General features: G+C 42.8%; 1 protein-coding gene across 1 annotated transcript; it reads left to right on the forward strand.

Annotated features, from left to right (window-relative positions):
• The first annotated feature begins 12,335 nt into the window (after positions 1–12,335).
• Positions 12,336–13,745, forward strand: ADRB1 (adrenoceptor beta 1). Its single transcript, XM_027113121.1, has one exon. The coding sequence runs from the start codon at positions 12,336–12,338 to the stop codon at positions 13,743–13,745; it is 1,410 nt and encodes a 469-aa protein (XP_026968922.1).
• The last annotated feature ends 10,637 nt before the right edge of the window (positions 13,746–24,382 follow it).

Genomic DNA, 24,382 nt, shown 5'->3' on the forward strand with positions numbered 1-24,382 from the left:
TCTCTGCAGCATTATCCACATTAGCAAGATATGGAAATAACCTAAATGTCCAAATGAATGAATAAGAAAATTATATACATATATAGACATATATGTCTCTCTCTCTCTCTCTCTCTCTCTCTCTCTATATATATATATATGTACAATGGAACATTATTCAGCCATTAAAAAAAGGAAAACCTGTCGTTTGCAGCAACATGAATAAATCTGGAGGCCATTATGCTAAGTGAAATAAGCCAGACAGAGAAAGACAAATACTGTATGGTGTCACTTACATGTGGAATCAAAACAAATAAACAAACAAAACTGATTTCACAGAAACAGAGAATAGAACAGTGGTTGCCAGGGACTGGGGGGAGACAGAAATGGGGTGATATAGGTGGGAGGGTACAAGTTTTCAGTTGTGAGAATAATAAGTTCTGAGGATCTAATGTACAGCATGGTGATTATAGTTAATGATACGGTACTGCAGACTTGAAAGTTGCTGAGAGTAGATCTAGCATCCTTACCACCCCCCCACACACACAGAGTTAGCTATGCTAACTACTGGAGGTGATGGATAAATTAATTATCTTGACCTTGGTGATCATTCTATCAAATCATCACATTGTACACTTTAAATATATACAATTATATTTGTCAATTATTCCTCAATGAAGTTAAAAAAAGAAAGGAAAGAAACTCTCCAAAGGTAAACTTCTTGAGGACTGGGTCCAAATCTTACATATAGACTTACTATTCTATATTCCATAGCAAGTGGATTTTTACAGCTGGATATTACTATTAATACTATGACAATAACGGTACTTCAATTAACAAAATTTTCAAGATTCTCTGTCAGTCAGAAGTGTTTGCAAAAGTTTTACATGGTCACAGATAACGTTTTCAAGAAAAATAAAAAGAAACAGGAAAAAGGACAAAAGAAAGAGAATGTGACACACATCTATGTTTCTATTACGCTGCACTGCAAAGAGTGCATATATCCTATGATTCTATTTCAAGTCTTTAATTTTCATCATTTGGTCTCGTGCTTTCTGGATGCTGCTAACTTTCATGGAAGCATTATGAAGTTTCCAAAGAAAGGTCTCTGTGATGTGTTCTGAAGGAAACCGAGAGGAAAATAAACCAAACTGAAGTAAGGAAACACAGCTTGGGAGTTCAGAAAAACTATCTGCTCATCATACATCAAGTTAAAAATACAGTTGCACAAACAGATGACTAAATAATACTCAGACCCACAGGACTGAGCTTTTCTTTAAGTACTATCTTATATAAGCTTGTTCTACTGAACTAACCTCGTCATTAAACAAACTTAGATGTGACATTAAAAAAAATACAGTTTCATATACATCCACATCCATGCTGTTTACATAGCACACACGTAACAGATACATCTGTCAGGAGGAGTTGGCATCATTGCCTGTGGAATGCAGTACTATGTTACCAAGATCCTCAGAACTTCCCGCTTGGGCACCCAGTTCTCATGAGGCTCTGGTAGCAGAGGCATTCGGGACAGCTGGGAGCCATTCTTAATATCAAATGGCAAAGACAAGTTATCAGATTGAGTTCTTGGATCTTAATCAGCTGGGGTTTTGGGTTTTGTTCTTTTGGCATTAAGGTCAAGTTGATTTGGTCCGTGGCCATGCACAGGTTAAGCTATTATTAGCTTGATCATCAGTAGCAACAAAGGCCAATTAGATGTACAACTTAGGGCCACACAAAATCAGGCTGTTTGTGAACTTCAGATTCCATAATAAATCTAAACCGACATACTTAAGGAAGTTGTTTCTTAGTCAAACCTCTGCTAGCCAATATTGTAAGATCTGAATCATTCTCTCCATCAAAATCATTACTTCAAGGTGATAAAAATCCTGTTTCTCAATGGATTCCATATGAGCGAGTACCTGATTTATCTTGCCTCAAAGGCCAGCTTTGTTCTTCATTTATAAAGGTTTGTTATATCTCTCCTACCCAGTTATTTTCTGTCTGTTACACTAATTCTAGCTCAGGAAAAGTAACAGATATGTTGCAGCTATGGAGAGAAACTCTCTGACATTGTGTCTACACAATGTCAAAACAACCTGCTGAAAGTGGTCTACACAACAACCAAGTGGATTGGCTGGTTTTAATCCTTGAATTTGAATTACTAAAGTGAACTTGAATTATTCTACTCCATTTGCAAGAAAACAGTAGAGTTTCCTGGTTTGTAATGAGAGTTATAAATGAGCAGTGCATCTACCCCTTCCTACCTTAAGCACATGCCTAACAGGGTATGTGCCTTACCCTTCCCCGGCCCTCTCCCCACACCCCTCCATCTAAGACCCAGGCTACTTACTCAGCAAACTTGGGAACTGATCTGATCACCGTCAGCCTGTGGCATTCATGACTTTGTGACAGCCTGCGACTCTGCAACCAACTTGACGGCTCTCATCAGGGTCTGGGTACTATTTATTTGCAGAGCCATCTTTAGCATGAGATTTGAGAAGACATTATACTTGCCCTCTGTCCTAGAAGACTTAACTAATATAGCATGTATGAGATACAGGTGATAGAAGTAATCAAGATAAAATGAGGTCATTAAGGTGGATCCTAATCTAATATGATGGTGTCTTTATAAAAAGGAGAAATTTGGACACAGAGACAGACAGGTATGGAGGGCCAGACAGCCATCTCCAAACCCAGGAGAGAGGCTTGGAACAGATCCCTTGCTCATAGCCCTCAGAAGGAGCCAACTCTGCCAACACCTTGATTTTGGACTCGTAGCAAACTAATCCCCACCTCACTGATCTGGCACCACTGGAGGATAAAAACAGCCCACATCAATTCACTTTCTAGATAACCCATGTGTTCTAGAAAATAAGAAGTTCCCGAATTTTCATACCACCGTTTTTCAATAAAAATGTTTATAAAACGCACATTAAACTGAGGACGGTTGAATCTAATTTAAAACTTTCTTAGTGAGCCAGGACTATCGGTGACTGCGGAGTGCAGAACACAGAAGACTACTGGTCTCTGCAGTAAATGGCATCACCGGTTTCCCTGTTTTCTTCTCTAATATGAAGTTCCCAGAAGCGCCCCTCCGCTCCCTGCACCATCCTCGTGCCTTCCCTCCAACCTGTTTCTCCTAATCTGTTATGAAAGAACAGAGACCGAACAAGATATTGAAACTGTTTTGGAAATAAAATTGTTCCAAGTGAGTCTGAAAGACTCTCCTAGGGTTTACACCGCATGGACTTGGGAAAACTTCGTTTGTCACCTGCTTCTTTACTCTCTGTTCTCAGGAGGTGGGGTGGTCAGACCCCTTGTACTCAGGACAACTGAAGTGTCCTCCGTTGACACAAAACAAGTCACAAGAGAACCTTCTGGTCTCCTCGAGATCTTATGAATATACACCGTAAAAAGAAGCAGCTTGGATCAATTAGAGCTTGGGAAATAAGCCTCTCTATTAAGAGCCCAGTGGGGCTTTGTTTGGTAATTGTTGTTGTTTCATATATTTTGAATGTGGTTTATACCATAGGGTGGAACTCTCTACAATGACCTTTCCATGATGTAAAATTAGTTTGAGAAATTCTAATTCCCCAAACAGAATGATAATCAGATTAAATGACCACAAAGGAATAAAGTTGCCTTTGAAAGCAAAAGAGTACTTACCAAATTAGATTCTTTACTACATCCTCTCACTTGAAAAGAAAATGCAATTATTCAATTTCCACTGACTAGAGGTTGCCTCCTCTGCCACCCGTGATTTTGTGCAGAATGAGGATTTTTCTGCCATGATCTTTTTGTGGTGGTGGCAGTTGGGGGGGGAAATGGAAAAAAGAAAAGATAATGTTTATTAAGTACTTAACGATGAGCCAGGCACTATGCCAAATGCTCTGTGTGTCTTATCGAATCCTCCAAACGCCTCAGAGGTAGGTACGATTATTATTATTATTCCCACTTAACAGATGATGAAGCCGAGCCCTGAGATGTTCAAATAACTTGTTGTTGAGTCATCCAGCTACTAACTGGCAAAACCTGGATTGTAACCCAGGCAGTGTGACTTCAGAATCTGCATCCTTAATCCTGATGGTATACAGAGAGAGGCAAATGTCAAAACTAATCACTAAAATGAGTGTCATCTTACTAAAATGCCATAATTTGAAATTATGTACTAAAAAAGCAACTAAAACAAAAACGCATAAGCCAGGGATATTCTCAAAATCTCCCATCAAGCCTGGTTATGCTATAAAACACTGATTCTTTTTTGCGAGGTTAAGTATGGGTTTTTAACTTGCTAATAAATTACTTTTAGTCTAAGTCAACCCTCAGATAAGAACTTATGGAAACTATACACATGAATGTGTACGCGTGGGAATTTTTTAAACCAAGATTATTATCCTCAAGAGACAGCTATGAAAATGCAAATAATCTCTATTAATTAATAATGGGGGAGATGTCAAAGTGCAGAGTAACTGGCAGCAGAAGCAAGGAAAGGTAAGGAGTGGGATGGAAATGGTGACAAGCTGGAGTAAAATCATCACTTTAGATATTTTCAGAATAAGAAAAAACAGTATTTTCAGGACCGTGTCAATACCATTTCAGTGCATTTTCCAGGCTTTTCAGAGAGCCTCAAAGTTCAACATGCCCATGACAGAGCTACCTGGTTTGGAAAAGTTATTAGGGTGAGGAAATGACCAAGCAAGTAGAGCTTGCTTTTTAATTTTCTGTTCCAAACTCCCAAACAGCTTCATTTTGACTTTTAAATAAAACCCCAAGGTTGTCACAGCTTTGGGGCCTTTGATTCTCAGTAAGAGTCTTTTGTGAAATTTTTTTCTAGTTACAGATTTAAAAACAAAACAAAAAACCAAATTACTTAATTGCTTTGCTTTTTGGGTTTTTTGTTTTTGTCTTCAGAGTTAGTATTCATGTGACACTTCTGGAAATTCACATTGAAATGTACTAACAAAGAGACTTTTATTTGTGTGGATAAATATGATTATTCTTCTAGATCTATTATATTTAAACCAATTGAAAATACAAATAAACATTGCATGATAGAATCTCTTCACTCATTCAGAGCTATTTATTTAAAAAAATGACTCCATGACTTGCTCCAGGCCCCAAAATATATCATGCAATTGAATTATGCTGACAAGCAGTTAAGAGGTGGGTCCAAATCTGTTAAGGATGCAGGCTCTGGTAATTAAAGATTAGCTCAATAGGCAGGAAAGTGAAGAACTCCCTTTCCCTTTCCTTGAAACCTTAAGCACGTCTCTCTCCTTATGCTTCAGTGTCTCCATACGAAAACAGGAAGGAAAAAACCCAACCATTTCTCCACCAGTGTGAAAAGTCACTTATATTTAGAAGAGGTCTGCAAAGAAGGTCACTGCCCCCTTAACATTTAATTAAGTGATAATGCTCTGGAAACAGAAAGCTATCATAGGATAAAGATTTCGAACGGGTTTTATTCAAGGAGCTGCAAAGCTGAGACATTGTGGAAAATATATGTCATGTCAAAGGTTTGATATTTATTTTCAATGCAAGAAGCCTAACCACAGTGGTTATCAAAACCAAAGTAGCAGCAATAGTGTCCCACTAGTGTGGGACTCTGCCCTTCCAAGGCAAAGGACTCGCCATGCCTGTATTTACTGAGTGGGTCTGGATGAGCATTTATACAGTACGTAAGTTACCTACGAAAACATATATCCAAAACAAAGAAGTGGAAAAACATATGAAAGAAGATACCTGTTCGGTCTACTCAGAGTAGTGAGTGAAAAGAAGCAATGTAAATGATTTGGTCTGCCACCCAGAGGCAAGACAACTTGCTTCTTCCACTGGTTCCCTTTGGCAATTCCATTCAGTTGGATGGGCCAGACCCATCTTCCATAGGTGAATGGAAAACACAATGTCTTCTTTTATTTTAGAGAGTGCACATAAGCTTTTAAGTGGTTCCTCTATTCCACAGGACTTTGCAAAGTACCAACTACATGACCAAAATAAATGGGAGCTAAAACGTTTAAAAGGTATCATTTCTACCCGTTAGAAACTTAAAATAAGGGCTTGGGGGATTCTTGTTGCTACAGACTTCTCAGCTTTTTACAACATAATCGTTTTATCAGGAGCACAATAAGACTCTGTTAAAATAAAACCTAGAGTTTTCAATAATTAGTGCAGCTTGTTGTCATTACAAGCTCTAGACTTGGGCAGATTGAAGGACAACTCTTAGCCAAGTACTTTTCATGTGTGCTGATAACACTCCCATTGCCGCCGGCACTTTAAGGTAAGATCTCAGCTGATGAACACTCAAGTTTTATTCATCATACACCTGAATAAGAACAGAACTTATGAAAGTTGGCTAAGTTTTATGTTGCACTACCTTCCATTTTTTTTAAAGTTACTAGTTATGGCACTAAATAGTTGAGAAAAAAAATCCTTTCTCTGCTGCTAATATTTCACCACTGAAATACTTTAAAGGAACTTATGTCAGAGAATCACATAAATGAACACTTAAAAAAAAGAGTAGGGTACCTACTAAGGAAGGGCACAAAGATGGGGGAAAATCTTTTTTAAAATGTGATTGGCCAAAGGTAAAGGCATTTAAAAATCGTTCACTGTTATCCAGCCTCTGAGTCGTACTAATATCCAGCGTGAGAAAGAAAGGAGTCACCTGATAAAGCGAAGCTTATGTAAGTGAACTGACTCCTCTCGTACAAGCAAATCCTGACACATTTCATGGTTTGAAATGTCATAATGATTGGATGAGACCGCATTTGATGCGTTTCAAGCATACGGTGCTATATGAGATTTCAAGAAGCTGTCACATACATCATCTCATTTAATCCATGTGTAACCCTGCGAGGGAGCGAACGGTGAGTCCATTTTAAGGATGAAGCCACTGCTGAAGGTCAAACTCAAAAGTGACACCAGGACACAAACCTGGATCTTCCGCCTACCAGGTCTGAACACTTTTCAATATATCCAAATTTTGAAAAATATTATTACTGGCTCTTGCATTGTTCAAAGTACTCTTTAGACATACCAGGGAGAGGACGAGAAGGCAAAGAGGGAGGAAGTGGGAGAGAGGAGAGCTTCTGAATTGCCCAAATAGTCCATGCTTTGCTATGATTACACCACTGTCTTCTGTGCTTCTTCTTATCACAGTGGATGCAATTGCTTGTCCCTGTGTAAACTGTGTCTTCAAAACCAGTATATGACCTTAAGCCAGCCACAGGTGCAAACTGTTCTTTGCTTAGTTTAGCGCTGAGTGACTGTTTTAGCAGTTACATTACTTTATGTGAAAAGTTGTATATCTTTCCTCAGAAACAGCCACTAGAGCTCTGATCAATGAATTCTGCCACCTATTATCAGCCTCAAGGCAAATTATGCTAACTTACTGATTTGATACTTTTCTTGGCGCTTTACTTAGAAATTTCCCCCGGACTTCCTCTGGCCAAACTTCCAGCAGCTGTCCAGTTAGGCTACTCACCATTATTTTAATCTCATTTGCCAACAAAGTCAACTGAAGAATGGAAAGGTCTCCATCAAGTTCATGGCTTACAACTATGGGTGGGTTGGACGCCCATTAGTCACTGCCGCACAGACTTTTAATTTGATCTAGAATTTGAAGCCAGATTCAAGTCATCAGCCATTCTCCCAGGGCAGAAATGCCTGGATATATAGTATCATAAAGGAAGGAAAAAGGTAATTCACCCTGAATATTTATGAAGATTAGGTAGTATTTTTTATTATGTGGACTTTCATTGTACCTTTGGAAAAACTCTTACCTAAGTCTGCCCCACGTTATTTATTACTGAGTAGGTATGATATAAATTTATTTATCTCATGAGCCTACCTTGTATTTGTAAAGCTTATATTTTGAAATGCTTATATGAAAGTACTGACTAGGCTATAGGGACATGAATTATTACTCTAAACTTGAAGCATGAGGAAAGATCATAACTCCAAAAACACTCGATTATTTCTCATACTAGTAAATATGAGAATATCTTAATAAATTAAATATTAAATATTTATGAATCAAAGCTTAATGTTAATTAATGTTAGGTAATTTTAGTAAACATGGGAAATATAAAAATGTATAGGATGGTCCTGGCTCTCGATGGCCTTATAATCCATATGAGAAGAAAAGAGAAAAATTAAAAATTATAAAAATCATATCACAATATAAGAGACGTCGAAAGGCAACATATTGTTCCTTGACACATGAAATGCAATGAGCAAAGTAACTACTCTAGGTAGGGGAAGGAGAGATCATTTCCAGAAACAGTGGGTAGGGATGACTGTAAAGTAAAAAATGTATCAACCAGATCTTGAATTTGAACTCCATGAGACAGAGATGGAGGAGGGAATTCTTGGTGGAAGGATCACAATGAGAAAGAGTACAGATGCAAAAAAAGGAAAAAGGGGGCTTCCCTGGTGGCGCAGTGGTTGGGAGTCCGCCTGCCGATGCAGGGGACATGGGTTCGTGCCCTGGTCCGGGAAGATCCCACATGCCACGGAGCGGCTAGGCCCCTGAGCCATGGCCACTGAGCCTGCGTGTCCAGAGCCTGTGCTCCGCAACGGGAGAGGCCACAACAGTGAGAGGCCCACGTACAGCAAAAAAAAAAAAAGGAAAAAGGGTATAGATCCAAAAACTAACTTACACAACTGCAAGTTAGGGTGACATGGAGAGTTCTAGTACGGGATAGTGCTGGAAAGGCTATTTGGAACTGGACTGTGGAGGGCTTTGAAGGCCATGTTGAGGAGTTGAGGTTTCTGAACAGAAAAGCATTTCGGTCAATGCAGCATTTTAGAAATATGAATTTGGCTATGGTATGCCAGATTAAATGGATCAGGAAGGACTAGAGGCCAGGAGCTCAAAAGGAACCCACAGCATGTTCAGGTGTGGGATAAAGGCAGTGGGACGGGAAAGGTAGAGGTGGGAGCAGGAAATACTGAGGAGGAAGCCCTCTCGTTTTCAATGTGCTGATTAGCATGTATTGTTGGAGCTTTCTGTTCCTTTCTAAAGGACCGTCAAGTCAGTGGGTTCCCAAGAAGTGATTCATTTTAAGAGTTGGGGGTGGGGAACGGGGAAATGGAGGAGTTACTAATTTTGAACTTGCAACATCTCATACCTGTGTAAGTGGGTATGTTTTCTTCTTAATCTTGTATCGTTAACTCAGGACACAAAAATGTTAGCTCAAAAATGTTTTTTTTAAAAAGTGTCATGAAGTGTAAGGATTAAAGGAAATCCGAGAACATTTTATTTTAAAAGAAAGTGAACTCTAGTTGAATACTCCAAACTTTTCCATCGGTACAACTGAAGGACGGCCCCAAGAATTCCAGGAATTCCTTATGCCTGCAGCCCTACGCTGGAACTCCTATCAAAATAACCTGCTGGTTTTGGATATTTGTGATTTAATGTATTTATTATCCAGAAATTCAGGGAAACTTGATTTATCTTTGAATGAGCAGGGGAAAAAAGTTTCAGGAGAGTTTTTCAACAATTCAAATCTCGTGCCCTGGTATTTTTGGTGTGTTTATACATACGTATACCAATACATGAATGTATACAAAATGTATACAAATACATACATATTTGCACATATGGTAATGCTATTGGCATCCAGGCTTCTGCACTGAATCTGTACAACCAAGTTCAGGCCTTATCGCTCACAGAAATGCAGTCCCTTTGCCCTTCAGGGGCCCTGAAGCTTGGCACACAATATTCCCAGTAACACCACTTGACAGAAAGATGGCGCCCAACAGAAAGCCTCCTTCCCACATTCCCTACACCTCACTGCACAGCCCAGCACTCAGAATCCTGCAGCGTCAAATCCAACTCTTTCCAACCCCTTGGCTATTTTGAGACTGTCCCTTGAGGGCGGGAACAGAAAAAAGTCGGAAGCGGAGACAGGTTTGCAGTGACTTGGGTACCTAGGGCTCTCTGGGAGCCTACACTGAACTCAGGGTGCAGGCCCCCACCCCCCCCTCTTTCTAGCCCTCTCCTTTCCTTGCTCCCCCTTCTCAAGCTTCCCAAGTTGGCAGAACTAGGGCAGAACTAGGCTGACAAGTCCTAGGGCAGGGGTGAATAAACAAATAAATCAGCCACATCCACACCCACCCACCTTCTAGCACTGATTATCAAGTTCGGGCCTAAAGCAGATTTATGTTTGGATATAGAGAAAGTGGTTTAAACTGCTGGACTTTATAAACTGAATAAACATTGCTTTTAGCTCTTGACTTGGGTAGCTGTGGAAGTCAGTCTTTCTCTACAGGGTAAGAATATGAGTTGGTTCCTTTCAGACGCTATGCTTTTTTTTTTTTTTTTTTTTTTGCGGTACGCGGGCCTCTCACTGTTGTGGCCTCTCCTGTTGCGGAGCACAGGCTCCGGACGTGCAGGCTCAGCGGCCATGGCTCACGGGCCCAGCCGCTCTGCGGCATGTGGGATCTTCCCGGACCAGGGCACGAACCCGTGTCCCCTGCATCGGCAGGCAGACTCTCAACCACTGCGCCACCAGGGAAGCCCCCGCAGATGCTATGCTTTTTATTCCAATGCTAGAAAGATGTGTGAGCATTATATAACACTTTCATGCACCCTTACATGGGTAATTAGAAGCTGTTTACCCGTCCTTGTTCTCAAAGATTCGATTAAGGTCTTTTTATTTTCAAGGCTGAGCTGAGGACCTTACTGTGGTGGAATCAGACAGGGGGCCTGAACACCTTCTGCTGCATTGTGTGCTCACGGTGCCCATCCTGTAGGTGGGTCCCCACATATAAGCACACCGACTGCAGGGCTGACTCACTAATTTTAAACCCATGCAGCTGCCAACTCAGGGGTCTCTGATATAACTTTAAATGCTATCGGATTTTAATCTTCTGGAGTATTTACATATTTTCTTCTCTCATCCCTCCAAAACTAATCCTAGAGTTTTGAGAATCTGGGAACTTGGGTAAAGGAGAAAACAACTTGGGCAGACCAAGAAATCTGAAATCTCAGTTCACTATGTCGTCCAAAACTAATGTACCTTTCTGTTTGCACTGACCCAGCTCAAACTGCAAAATCACGTGAGTAATAAAACACAAAATCCTGGTGTTATAACTGAATGTGAAAAGTCTGAAATGTAATTAAACGTGCTCTGTCTTCGTGGCGGTGTCACTTATTCCACGTTAACATTTGTGTTTCCTTAAGCCTCTCTCTTCATAGTATCGACACACACTGTTGCATCATACTCACACATCCATCAGCTGGGACTGGGGAGTGTGTGTTTTTCCAACTGGTCCTCAGCATTAGCTGTCAGATGCACAAACCTTCCCTTCCTTTCTGCATCTGCTGTCCTGGAACAACAGAAGCTTCGTGCAAGAATAGCTCCCAGAGAGCGTTGCTGACAGATGCGCGGTTTGCTCGAGCAAGGCGCTTGCTGGAAAGTTTCCTCTAACCGCTAACACCCGCCTCCGATCCCCTGAGCTGGCAGGACGCAGGCTGGCTGGGTCCCCTCTTGACGGAGGAAGGCTTTTACACGCACTCTCCTAGGCTGCCCAACACGAGAAACAATCTTGCAGCCAGACTCCTCCAACCCCAGTGAACAGACCGTCCAAGGCGCTCTGGTGCTTCGAGAACACCGAGGTCCCCTCCCCGCTAAAGGAAGCGCGCGCTCTGCTCCGCAGGAATCCTGGGCACCGGAGGTAGACGGGTAGCGAGTTGAGCCCGAGCGCAGGAAGGAGCCAAACGCCGGAGGCAAACGGGGCGCAGGAGAGGAGAGACTGGGGTCCGCGGGAGGGGACAGGGTGGGAGCCGGGCGCCGTAGGGAGCCAAGGGGAACTGGGCGCTGGAACCAGCGGACTCAGGAAGGCGCGCGCGCGCAGGAACCCGCGGGCGCCGAGGAGACGCTCGCTTGGCCCTCTGCCTCACTCCTCGGAGCCGCGGAACCGCCGGTAGGAGGGGGGGCTGCGGGGGGTTGCTGCGGGGAACCAGACAGGGGCGTGCCTTCGCCCGGATTGGCTGCAGGAGCCTGACGCGAGGCCCCGGGGGTTGGCTCGGGGGAGTGGGACTGGGGTGGGTTGGGTGCTGGGTGCCGGGGCTGCGGGCTCCGCGCGCTCAGAAACATGCTGAGGTCCCGGCAGCTGTTCCAGCAGCGACAGCGGCTCCAGCAGCAGCGGCGGCGGCGGCGGCGGCGACAGCGCACGGCTCCGGCTGGGAAGGCGCCCGGCGCCCATGCCTCCGGCCCAGCGCTTCGGCTGTCCTGACCTGGCCGCGACCTCCCTCCGCGCGCCCCGCCGCCCGGGCCTCTGGGGGGTTCCCCAACCGCGGCCCAACTCCGCCACACCCCCTCCCCCGGCCTCCGCAGCTCGGCATGGGCGCGGGGGCGCTCGCCCTGGGCGCCTCCGAGCCCTGCAACCTGTCAACCGCCGCGCCGCTCCCCGACGGCGCGGCCACGGCGGCGCGGCTGCTAGTGCCCGCGCTGCCGCCCGCCTCGCTGCTGACCCCCGCCAGCGAGGGATCCGCGCCGCTGTCGCAGCAGTGGACGGCCGGCATGGGCCTGCTGATGGCGCTCATCGTGCTGCTCATCGTGGCGGGCAACGTGCTCGTGATCGTGTCCATCGCCAAGACGCCGCGTCTGCAGACGCTCACCAACCTCTTCATCATGTCCCTGGCCAGCGCTGACCTGGTCATGGGGCTGCTGGTGGTGCCGTTCGGGGCCACCATCGTGGTGTGGGGCCGCTGGGAGTACGGCTCCTTCTTCTGCGAGCTCTGGACCTCGGTGGACGTGCTGTGCGTGACGGCCAGCATCGAGACCCTGTGTGTCATCGCCCTGGACCGCTATCTCGCCATCACATCGCCCTTCCGCTACCAGAGCCTGCTGACCCGCGCGCGGGCGCGGGCCCTCGTGTGCACCGTGTGGGCCATCTCGGCCCTGGTGTCCTTCCTGCCCATCCTCATGCACTGGTGGCGGGCTGAGGGCGACGAGGCGCGCCGCTGCTACAACGACCCCAAGTGCTGCGATTTCGTCACCAACCGGGCCTACGCCATAGCCTCGTCCGTCGTCTCCTTCTACGTGCCCCTGTGCATCATGGCCTTCGTGTACTTGCGGGTGTTCCGCGAGGCCCAGAAGCAGGTGAAGAAGATCGACAGCTGCGAGCGCCGCTTCCTCAGCGGCCCCACGCGGCCGCCCTCGCCCTCGCCCGCGTCCTCGCCCGCGCCCCCGCTCCCGACCGCCGCCGCCTCCCCGGTGGCCAACGGGCGCGCCAGCAAGCGGCGCCCCTCGCGCCTCGTGGCCCTTCGCGAGCAGAAGGCGCTCAAGACGCTGGGCATCATCATGGGCGTGTTCACGCTCTGCTGGCTGCCCTTCTTCCTGGCCAACGTGGTGAAGGCTTTCCACCGCGACCTGGTGCCCGACAGCCTCTTCGTCTTCTTCAACTGGCTGGGCTACGCCAACTCGGCCTTCAACCCCATCATCTACTGCCGCAGCCCCGACTTCCGCAAGGCCTTCCAGCGCCTGCTCTGCTGCGCGCGCCGGGCCGCCCGCGGGAGCCACGCGGCCGCCGGGGACCCGCCGCGCGCCTCGGGCTGCCTGGCGGTGGCCCGGCCGTCGCCGTCGCCCGGGGCCGCCTCAGACGACGACGACGACGACGACGTCGGGACCTCGCCGCCCGCGCGCCTGCTGGAGCCCTGGGCCGACTACAACGGTGGGGCGGCGGCCGACAGCGACTCGAGCCCGGACGAGCCGAGCCGCCCGGGCTGTGCCTCGGAATCCAAGGTGTAGGGCCGGGCGCCCTCCCCGCCTCCCCGCCTCCCCAGCCCGGGCGCAGGCTCTGCGCCCCGGGAGGAAGAGAACCCGGGCGTCCCTGAATGGCTTCCTGGGGGAAGAGGAGATCTGTGTTTACTCAAGACCGAAAGCAGGTGAATTCGAAGCCCGCAAACCTCGTCTGCATCGTCCAAGGCAAACAGAAAAGCCACAGACAGTGTTGCACAGAAAGGAAGGTTTGGGGAGGGGTGGGAGAGCGGCTTGCTGATTTTTGTTGGGTTCTTTTTTCTCTTTGTGGTCCGGCCTTCTTTTGTGGGTGCGTGTGATACGTCTTTAGATTTTTTTTTTTTCTCCCAGGTGGTTTTTTAACACTCTCTGCGATGACCGGGAAGGGAAGGGAGAAGCGTTAGGAGATAAGTCTCTGACTTGGCTTCTATCCCGTTCTCGGGAACAGGAGCGGTCAACCGGAGAAAGAGGAGAGGATGAGAGTTGATGAGGACGTGTTTCCTTTGCCTTCCGTTGAAATTTCATTTGAATTGCTGAGTAATGATTTCTCCTGTTCTTAAAGCAGAGGGAAAGGATGGATGCAAAAATCGCGTTTCAGGAAATTTTAAGCTATTCTTGGAACAAGCCTCACCTTGCTTTCCTTTTGTAGGGCAAGCCGGCTGTCCCCGAGAGCCTCGGTGGTCAGGCCGAGGGGTTCCTACCTCACACTGTGCACATTGCACAGCAAGATAGAAAGTCTTGTTTATATTAAACAGCTTATTTATGTATCAATATTAGTTGGAAGGACCAGGCGCTGAGCCTCTGTGACGTGTGACTCTGTCCGTTGAAGACAGGACAGAAAAAGAAAAGAAGAAGAGGAAACAGTTCAGATTACTGCACATGTGGGTAAAAACGAAAAGCAGAACAAAACAAAAAGGCGTGATTCAAAGTGGCATTTTTGCACAGTATTAGGAACTGTAAAGTCCGCTGAAGATGTTACTTGCACAAAAAGAAATTGAATATTTTTTAACGGGGGTGGGGTGAGGTAGGGGCAGATCCTAAAAACTAAAATAAAACTCAAACTCTGCTTCTGTTGTCTATTATGTTACTGAGCTAATGATTTATTGGAAAAATACCTTTTTATACTCTTTTATCATGGTACTGTAACTGTATCCATATTATAAATATAATTATCTTAAGGATTTTTTTATTATTTTTTTATGTCCAAGGGCCCACGTGAATCTGCTGGTAATACTTAGCACTTGTGTGTAAATACTATTTCCTCTCTGTGTTTTGCCAAGTATTTATACTCTGGTGCAACTAACTACTATGTGAGGAATTGATCCATGTGCAATAAATACCAATAAAGCACAAAAAAGATTATGTACTGTGTGTCTGTAAGGGCTCAGTGATAATGGAAAAGACAGTTTGTTTTGTTCAAAATATAGGCTGGATTTCCCATAGAGCTCTTTTAATAGCTTTTCATGACTCAATAGCATAGCAAAATGCCTCTAGACCAAATAAGGCGTGCACCTACTGAGAGCTGCATGCTTGCCCTAAATTTTCACAGCCAGATTCAGAGTATTCTAGACTACTTGTAGGTGTTTTCAAGATCCCATCTGCCGTACTTGCCTTAAGAAGTAATATTTGGGATTGTGCATCTTCTAAGAAAAAATGATTGAGTCAGGTAACTCAGCTGCAACTTTGCACAGAAATGCAGGAAAGAAGACTAAGTCGTGGAACCGGCATTGCCTACTTGGAATTCGGTAAGTGGCATCCACGGCTGGTTTTTGTTTTCCAACAGAAAATCAAAATCACAGTGTGTGCAGATTTCTCCAGTGGCTGTTTAGAAAGCAAAATGCTTTCATGGTTAAGCAAAAATTTATAAAAGAGCACTTAAGTAAATTTTTTTTTCTCTTGTGTAATTAAGTAGACCATTTCAGCAGAAGTTAGACCATTTCAGCAGAAGTTCTGGGTGGACAGGTAACAGGTAAAAGTAAATGTGAAGTTTTCAAATTTCCTAACAAGAGTATGACACCCCCCCAATGGATAGGATAGTTTTCCTAAAGTTAGTTCCTAAGGAAAATATAGTGAAATTCTATCTTGGGATTAATTCTACATTCTCCAAAATAAGTTTAAGTATTTCTCTTTCTTTGTATTTTTAAACAAGCTTTTCATTTCATGATGGTACAGTAAAGAAACCAATGTGAAGAGTATAAAGTTTTGGCTTATACCGAGGTTGAACATGAACAAACTCTTCGCTACCAAGGAAAGTCAAGACCGATTATCCTTTTTTTTTTGGCAATGCGATATTCTAAAAACCAGGAAAGACGAGAGTCTTCTGAGAAAGATTAATGTTGCCGATGTTTTAGAGACCAGCAGAAGGTTGCATGAACAGTAGCAGTTTCAACAAAAGCTGCTGTGAAGTTTAACCCCTTTGTCCAGCAAAGAAAAAAGTGGAGAGGTGGGAGATAGCAAAAGTTACTTAAAAATACAGATACATACCTAAAGAAACTCATTTTGGAGAATGTAAAAATTCCAGGATGAAATCTCACTATCCTTTCCCCTAGGAACAAATACAGTCCATTTCTATCCTCCCTTCCCCCTCCTGAATATGTAAGTTGCATTTTGTCAGGGGTTTTGTTCCTCTTCGTTTTTAAATCATACTAGAAAATTAACAGACTTAATGTCTACAGTTTCATCTGAAGAGCACTCAAGTACCAGGTAATGCTTCACTTTCCTATTTTGTCTAGCTAAGTCTTTACATTTAAATAAAAAGAAATTTTCCCAGACCCAAACTTACATATAGACCCATCAAACCTTAGGTCTCAAAATCATGAAAGTCCTATAAACTTTAATAACAAATATATATAATTTAACTGCTTAGTAGACAGGTCTGAACTCTTTAGTGAATTAGAGGAAACCACTATAATCTTGGGGCCAGTTTATATGTATTTGTAGGAAATAGAAAAAAAGAGTTTTCTGTGATCTCTTGAGTTCTCTAACTGAGGGTTACGGGGATTCAGAAACAGACCTTGTCAGTGATTCCTACTACCCAGGAAAACTGCTTTTCGTTGTTTTGAAGAAGACATTGATAGAAGATATAATAGAAATGTAGGAATCTGAGCTGCCAATCCCAATAGCTACATCAGTGGGAGGAGAAAACTGCCAATCCTGTTTAATCTGGTGAGATAATGCACAGTAGAAGTGACAGGAGGAGGGCAGTGAGTATGCAGAAAATCAACCTTACCCCGCGGGTTTGTGTGTAACAGTACCAAAGGCATAAGCCTTAAAATTAAAACAGTGAACATATGACCAAGAGTCACTTATTTGCTACATTTGAAATTATGTTTCGGTTGCACGCTGTAAAGTTCTCTATGTGTAACAAGATATTCCAGCATCCATAATTCTCCCTCCAGTGTAGGAATCTATAATTGGTATAGAAGATAGCTTCATCGCTTGGTGAACTTGGCAATGTAAAACTTTGTAAATAGAGCTCATTTTTTCTATCCAGGCTTTCTTTGGAACTGGAATTATTAATAACCTCTAAGTGGCTATTGTGAAACCTTTCCTTGTTAAGCACATTTTCCTAATTTCGCATTTTGTTGAGCGTGCTGACTTCCTCTGGCAATATGTAAAATTGCCAGACGGAAATTCTGCACTCGAAGTCTCAGGATGATATTAGCATTCAAGTTTTTAGCAAGAGCTTCTAAGCAAGGGTCAAAAGGAAAATTATTAAGTTTTACTGCTATTTGTGAAAGGCTTAAAAAAATTTTTTAACAAAGCAGGACCCATCAGTTCTTTGGAAGGAAAAAAATTTAAAACCTTAGCCGTAATTCAAATTAAACACATTGGCACAGATTAGTTTTATTTGTACATTTCTGGCATTATGTGCTGAGAAATACTAATTCTTTTGACTCCCTGCCAATTTGCTACTAATCAAAATGGAGAAGATATGCACTGTTTGGATTATACCTAAAAATAGTTGTACTACAGTCACATCAGCAAATGGAATTAATTTCTCTTTCTTCTCCTTCACACACATTATTTAATTTTCCATCTAGAATATTGCTTGTGAATCTCATAATTTGTGATTCAATGTGTCCCAGAGTGCACTGCTACGTTGCAATTCTTTTAAAGCAAATTCTAGGGGTGGGATAGGGAGGGTGGGAGGGAGACGCAAGAGGGAGGAGATATGGCGATATATGTATATGTATAGCTGATTCACTTTGTTATACAAAAGAAACTAATACACCATTGTAAAGCAATTATACTCCAATAAAGATGTTAAAAAAAAGAAAAAAAAAGCAAATTCTATCAAACTACTTTCTGAGAAATACACCTCTCCTAAAATTCCAACTTTTACTCTGCTCTCATTTAAAGAGTCTCTACTAAATAGTCCATATAATGTCATCAAAGAAGTATTAATACTATAAATAGATACTTTTTGGATTAATTTACCTCCTGATAGTCTCTTTACCTTTTGTGGGAGATAGTTTCTGAATCAATAAGACTTGGTCATTTGATGGAGCAGTTAATAGGCTTCCAGATGCAATCGCTCTAAAGACAGACTGGAAAACAGCTGCCCAAAGGAGAAGCTGACACTATGCTGACAACATGAGAGCATGATCTTGGCAGTCATCTTAGCAGCACCCAAGAAAGCATGGAAAGTAACTGTCTACACCCTTTAAACCTTTGTCTTCACTTACATGTTGCCTTCACTCTGAGCACATCTCTACCTTCCTGGTACCTGAAGCCAGTTCTTGCCTTGGACATACCCTATACTCACCAGCCCTTCTCTTGAGCACATCTTCATTTCCTCTTGAATGAACTAGAACCATCTAGAACATCTAGATAAATTGTCTTCCTGACAGCATTAACGTCTCATGAACAGTTTCCTAAAGCTCTGGTTTTCAACATCTCTCAATACTTAAGATTCTTGTTTTCTTCTCTCTCCATGTCCCCTGGCTCATAGCTATTAATTAATATTAGCAAGATCACATTGTTTTCTTCCTATTTATGAGAGAACTTACCTATGATGCATTTTAAATGTCTTAAGTTTGGATTTCTTCCTGAGAATTTCAGTATTGCTCATAATTATGAGTAGAAAAACATTTTAAACTCTGTACTTTTCCTATAAAAAGTCTTCATGTTGAGTTTAATATTTGTGGTGTGGGGCTTTCTTAACAGGCTTTATTTTCCTGTTTTTCTTTATTTTTCAGTTCTTAACTGTATGACCTTGTCCGTTTTTCAGCATCCTGATTGCAAAGGATAACATGAGCTGTTACACCTTCAACTATTTGTAAATTAGTTTTCCTAATCATTAGGCTAGCTGATTTGTGGGAATTGTGGGTAAATTTTTACTCTAGGAGAGCAGAAAACGTGTTCAAGCAGACAGTCCAAAGACTGGCTGCTCTGGCTCCTCTGTATTTGCTGCTGTGCCCAGTGAGCTTGGAGAGGTCAGTTGGTTTCCCTGCTACTCGGGTTCACTTCCCACAAACCCTGATCAGTAGCCTTTGTTTGTAAATCCCTCTGAGATGCTCTGATAGAAGGAGTTTATAGCTTTGCACAGTCTATCATTTCGAATACTTCCTCCTGACCTTCTTTTCCCTTTCCTTGCAACTCCACCCACAAAATCCCTGGGTTTTTTTTTTAAGTGAAAAGAACAACTAAGAATAGCAAATATATATATATATATATATATATAAAATACCCCATGCATCCCAAGAAACAGTTCTTCACTTATTATTATACTTAAAATTCCATACACCCAAAAAATTCCACAAAAACCACAACTGAATAAAATAGTCTCCTTCCCAAACATCTGATTTAAAAACCTGTTTGCTCTGTGCTAAGCAAAAGTGGTTGTTTAATGATTCTGAACCCACGGCCACTTGAGAAAAGTAAGTCAATTTGGAAGGTAACTCAACTCTACGATTTTGCATTGAGTTGTAAACACTAAAAGCAACTCTCTAGATTGTTCTCCTTTTCCTGGAATAGCAATTCAGAGATGAAAAGTGCTGAGAGCAATGGCAGTTCGAATTTTTGCTAACCTCTCTTTTGTGGCTTGCAGGGCATTGGGTTTCTTTGTTCCCAACTTAATGAACAGAGGCAAATCTACAGGAACTTCACTGACTTAAAATATCTATTATGTTAACTAAAGAAACTCACCTGTGATCTTGAGGTCCTAGTTAAAATGCTTTTAAAGAGTAAACATTAATAGATGTTCCAATGACATTTTCTGCAGTGAGTTTTTTCTAAAGCCATTAAAGTTAACAGTTTAGTAAGATGCTCTTTTTAAAGAATTCCTTGTGTTTAAATGATTCAGTGATCAGTCCTGAAATAATGTGTGGGTTTTTTTCCCTTAAAATAGGCATATCTTTATAAAACTGAGTCACCCAGAAAAACTCCAGAATTTTCGGCATGGGAAGGACCTAGATATGTCTAGTAAACAACACCCCTACTCTATATAAAACAGATAATCAACAAGGACCTACTGTATAGCACAGGGAACTCTACTCAATATTCTGTAATAACCTATATGAGAAAAGAATCTGAAAAAGAATGGTTTGTATATATATGTATAACTGAATCACTTTGCTGTACACCTGAAACTAACACAGCATTGTAAATCAACTCTACTCCAATATAAAATAAAAATTAAATTAAATTTAAAAAATAAATAAAGGAAATGGACAAAAACAAAAACACCACTATACTCAAGCAACGGTATAACTAGATCAGTACAGACCACCAAGACTGACAAGACATAATCTGAGATGTAAAGACCTGACCCATCATTTAATTACCAGTCTTATCAGCAAATGTTTCCTTTGTAGCTAACCCAAATCCCTCTTACTGTTTTGACTCATGATTAATCTCAATGGAATCTGAAAACTAATGACTGAGCCACTATTTTCTGTACTAAAATCCTTCCAGTGATACATATGAAAAACAGTGCCCTCCCCCTCAGCTTTCTATGTGCTAAATCTTCTCCTCTTATAAACAACTTTCATTTCATTTCAAATCCTTTCATTCTTTCTGTTGTTCAAATGGGGGTCCCATTACATCCCAGTTACAGGGATTTTTCCTGGCTGGAGACTGGAATGAAACACGGCACTGTGCAGTGTTCAGTGTGGCACGAGGCCTGGTGGCATCAACATGCCATCCTTCCCGTAACTGTGTTGCTAATGTTTTTAAACATCTCCGAGTCACAAAATTCCGAGGATCTGAAAAAATACTGTACCAAGTGACAAAGGTAACATGAAAATTGTAAGTCCTTACAGTACTGCAAAAAGCATTCCTGTAAGCACAGGACAATATAAATTTCACTCAAAACAGGCAACCATAGAACTCCCTCTTCAAGCGGCAAATGTTTACAAGTCTCTTCAAACCTTTTGAGTGTTAATATACCGATACAGATAAATACTTTTTTTCACATTAGAGATGCTCAGAAGACACCTGGGGAGCTTAACTATTTGGAGGATTTCTGTGATTAGTTTTTGAGTTGTGATTCATATGTTTACCTGTTCCTGAAAGATTGAGGGTACTGTGTCCTGAGTGAGTGTGCTGTATGGGATACAACCAGCTGAAAACACTGGGCCTGTCCCCAAGGCACCCACACTCTGGCTGGGGAGATCAGACATCCACAAGTGAAAAGTGACAAAGAATAAGGCAGGTGTGGCTGCATGTCAGACACGTGGCCAAAAGTAAGGGCTCTAGACCAGCTCTAATAGAAATACAATGCAAGGTGTCTATTTAATTTTACATGTTCTAGTAGCTACGTTTTTTTAAAGTAAAAAACAGGTGAAGCTAGTGTTATCATTTCAACATAGAATTGATGTAAAACTGTATGAAGGAGATGCTTTTTTTATACTAAATCTTTGAAATCTGATGTACATCTTACACTTACAGCCATCTCAATTGAGACCACATTTCAAGTGTTCAACAGACACATATGACTGGTGGCTACTGTCCTGACACTTCAGCTCTAGAGTTCAAAGGACATGGATGGATAGGAGTGGATGGATAGGGCGGCATAATCTAGAGGCTTGGTGATGTAGTAGGTCTTGGATAAGGCGATAAACCTGTGTGAAAGGCCATTCCATGAGAAGTTGCTGGGGGAAGAAAACCGCATGAACAAAAGCATAGGGATATAGGTAGTTGAGATGAATTTTTAGACAATGAATAACCAGTTACAGACGGTTCATGTTGATGGAGTAATTAGAAGATGAAACTGGACAAGTAGTTCGGGAACAGATCAGAAGGTTAATGCAAAAGTGTTGAACTCTAACCTTCCCGGAAGCCTGGAGATTGACGATCAAGAGTGTTATGAGAAAAGCAGTGTTTTAGAAAGATTAACCTGGCATCAGAGGCATGACAGGTGGATATCACATCTTAATCTTCCAAATAATTGAGTTAAGTAAATTCAATAATCATTTTATAAATCAAGACTAATATTTATATAATCTCATGTAATAAATATGAGTTCATTATTAAACTGGCTTTCTGGTTCTCATATATCAACCCCAGGAGCCGATCCAGAGAAATGCAGCCCAGAGAAACTGACCCAGGTTTCTGAGTGCATAACGCTGACAGCCTGGCCAATGACGGAAGGTTCTGCCCCCTTGGAGGTAAGGCATATGAGCTCAGGTGATTTGTTCAAGACAACAGGTAAGCAGTCTGGATCAAGTCTAGGTGCCTGACTCCTAAGTCCATCTCTTACTCCTGTTACCAAACTGCTTGTCTGTTCCCCACAAGACTGGAAGCTCCAACACACTGCCTGGCACAAGGTATGAACTCTAAATTTCATTGACTGAATTCCACTGGAGCCAGAGAACCAGGTTCTCTGGCTTCTGCAACAATCCAAGCACAGAGTGATAACAGGCCTCACTAGAGCAGTGCACTGCAAGAAGATGTGATGTAACCCTCTATTTCCTTTGAAATTCAGATTTTCACTAGCAGACATAAATAATAGTTTCTCTAAGAAAGGTGCTAAGCCTCAAATTGCAACATATATGGGGCATTCTTTGCTAGTGTCACAGGAAACAATGAGATTATTTCCCAAAAATTTCTAAGAAACGGATTTATTTCTAGAAATGGCACCTAGATTGCTGGAATGTATTTTAGCAACATATATTCAATGAGTATACACTGTATGAAAATGTACATCATTATTCTTTAAAAATAGGCATTTCTCTAAAATTGTTAAGTCAGAACTACATGTTCTAGGCTCCAGGTTCAGTTATCAATGTGTAAAATACTTCATTTATTTGTCACTTATTGTATTCTATTTTCAATGGGGTTCTCTCTTTTGTAACTGGAAGATTTGTAGCCATTTTTCTTACTGGACTTTACAAGGGAAAAAGTCCCTTTCCCCACCCCCAAGTTTTCTCCCTAGACCCCCCCAACAGTTAACATAGCTAAGAGAATCAGATTCTGTTTCACTAACTTAGAGATGTCTGGCAAGAGATTAAATAGCTGTGTCTCACTTTGTGCAGGTCACCAACTTGTTAACTCGTCATACTATAAAGGGGTGGCTGGGAGGGGGACCAAACTGTGGGGATCCAAGGGTATGTGCAACGTACAACATCATATATATACACACGTGGCAGCACAAGCGCTGCAGCTAAAGGTTAAAACCAGGTCTAAGGGGTCGTCTCGGTTATTCATACAATCAAGGAGGAGACAAAGAGGTCAGGTTGTTGTAGGTTCACACATGATACTTTGGGGAAAAGCCTTTTCTTTTTTCTCCCCCCTCAACATTTAACTAAAAACATTTTTTAGAACTACAGCTTGCTGCTGACCCAGCGTTTTCTCTTGTTTCCATGTGAGACATTATTATTACAGTATGTTCACAGGATCAGGTGTACAGTACATGAAACGGTCTACTCTACTGCACACGCCTCTCCAGTGAACAGGGTTTGTCCACAACTGCGAACTTCTCGGTTCCTGCAAGATTGGGAATGTACAACAATAAACCATACACAGTTCAGCAGTCACCATTTTTGTCCTTCAGGGGTTTTTTTGGTTTGTTTTTTTTAACCATTAAAAACATTATGGGGCTTCCCTGGTGGCGCAGTGGTTGAGAGTCCGCCTGCCGATGCAGGGCACACGGGTTCGTGTCCCGGTCCGGGAAGATCCCGCATGCCGCGGAGCGGCTAGGCCCGTGAGCCATGGCCGCTGAGCCTGCGCGTCCAGAGCCTGTGCTCCACAATGGGAGAAGCCACAACAGTGAGAGGCCCGCGTACCGCAAAAAAACAAAACAAACAAACAAAAAAAAACCATTATGAAATGTGGCATCCCCTTGATGTCAGGACTGGGAAAGCCATTTTTATTTGTATTTTTTTTCCCCCAAACTCACTGTAAACGACAGTAACTTTGGTTGAAATAAAAGAAGTCTTCTATGTAGGCAGAGCTTTGTCTTTTCAAATAGGGCAGGGTCCTGAGGGGAGTAAAGTGAGGACAGGGAGTAGAAAGATCGGGAGGAAGAAGGGGCGAGAAGGAGGAGGAAAGAGAAGTAGGAGAGACATTTTTTCCAAGGGAGAAGCTGGACAGCACAGGGTAAACTGGATTCTGAGGTGGTTTTGCATCAGTAAAGGGCAACAGTCAGTTTCTAAGTTCTCCACGCGCGCGCACGCGCACACAGGGAGGGAGGCGTCCCACGGCTG

The sequence above is a fragment of the Aethalodelphis obliquidens genome, unplaced genomic scaffold, assembly GCF_003676395.1.
Source record: "Aethalodelphis obliquidens isolate GAN/ISIS:26980383/991018 unplaced genomic scaffold, ASM367639v1 scaffold11, whole genome shotgun sequence".
Taxonomy (NCBI): Eukaryota; Metazoa; Chordata; class Mammalia; order Artiodactyla; family Delphinidae; genus Aethalodelphis; species Aethalodelphis obliquidens.

Bases quoted from the DNA above. Each gene is read 5' to 3' on its own strand.
- ADRB1 (XM_027113121.1), top strand. From the start codon at position 12,336: ATGGGCGCGGGGGCGCTCGCCCTGGGCGCCTCCGAGCCCTGCAACCTG.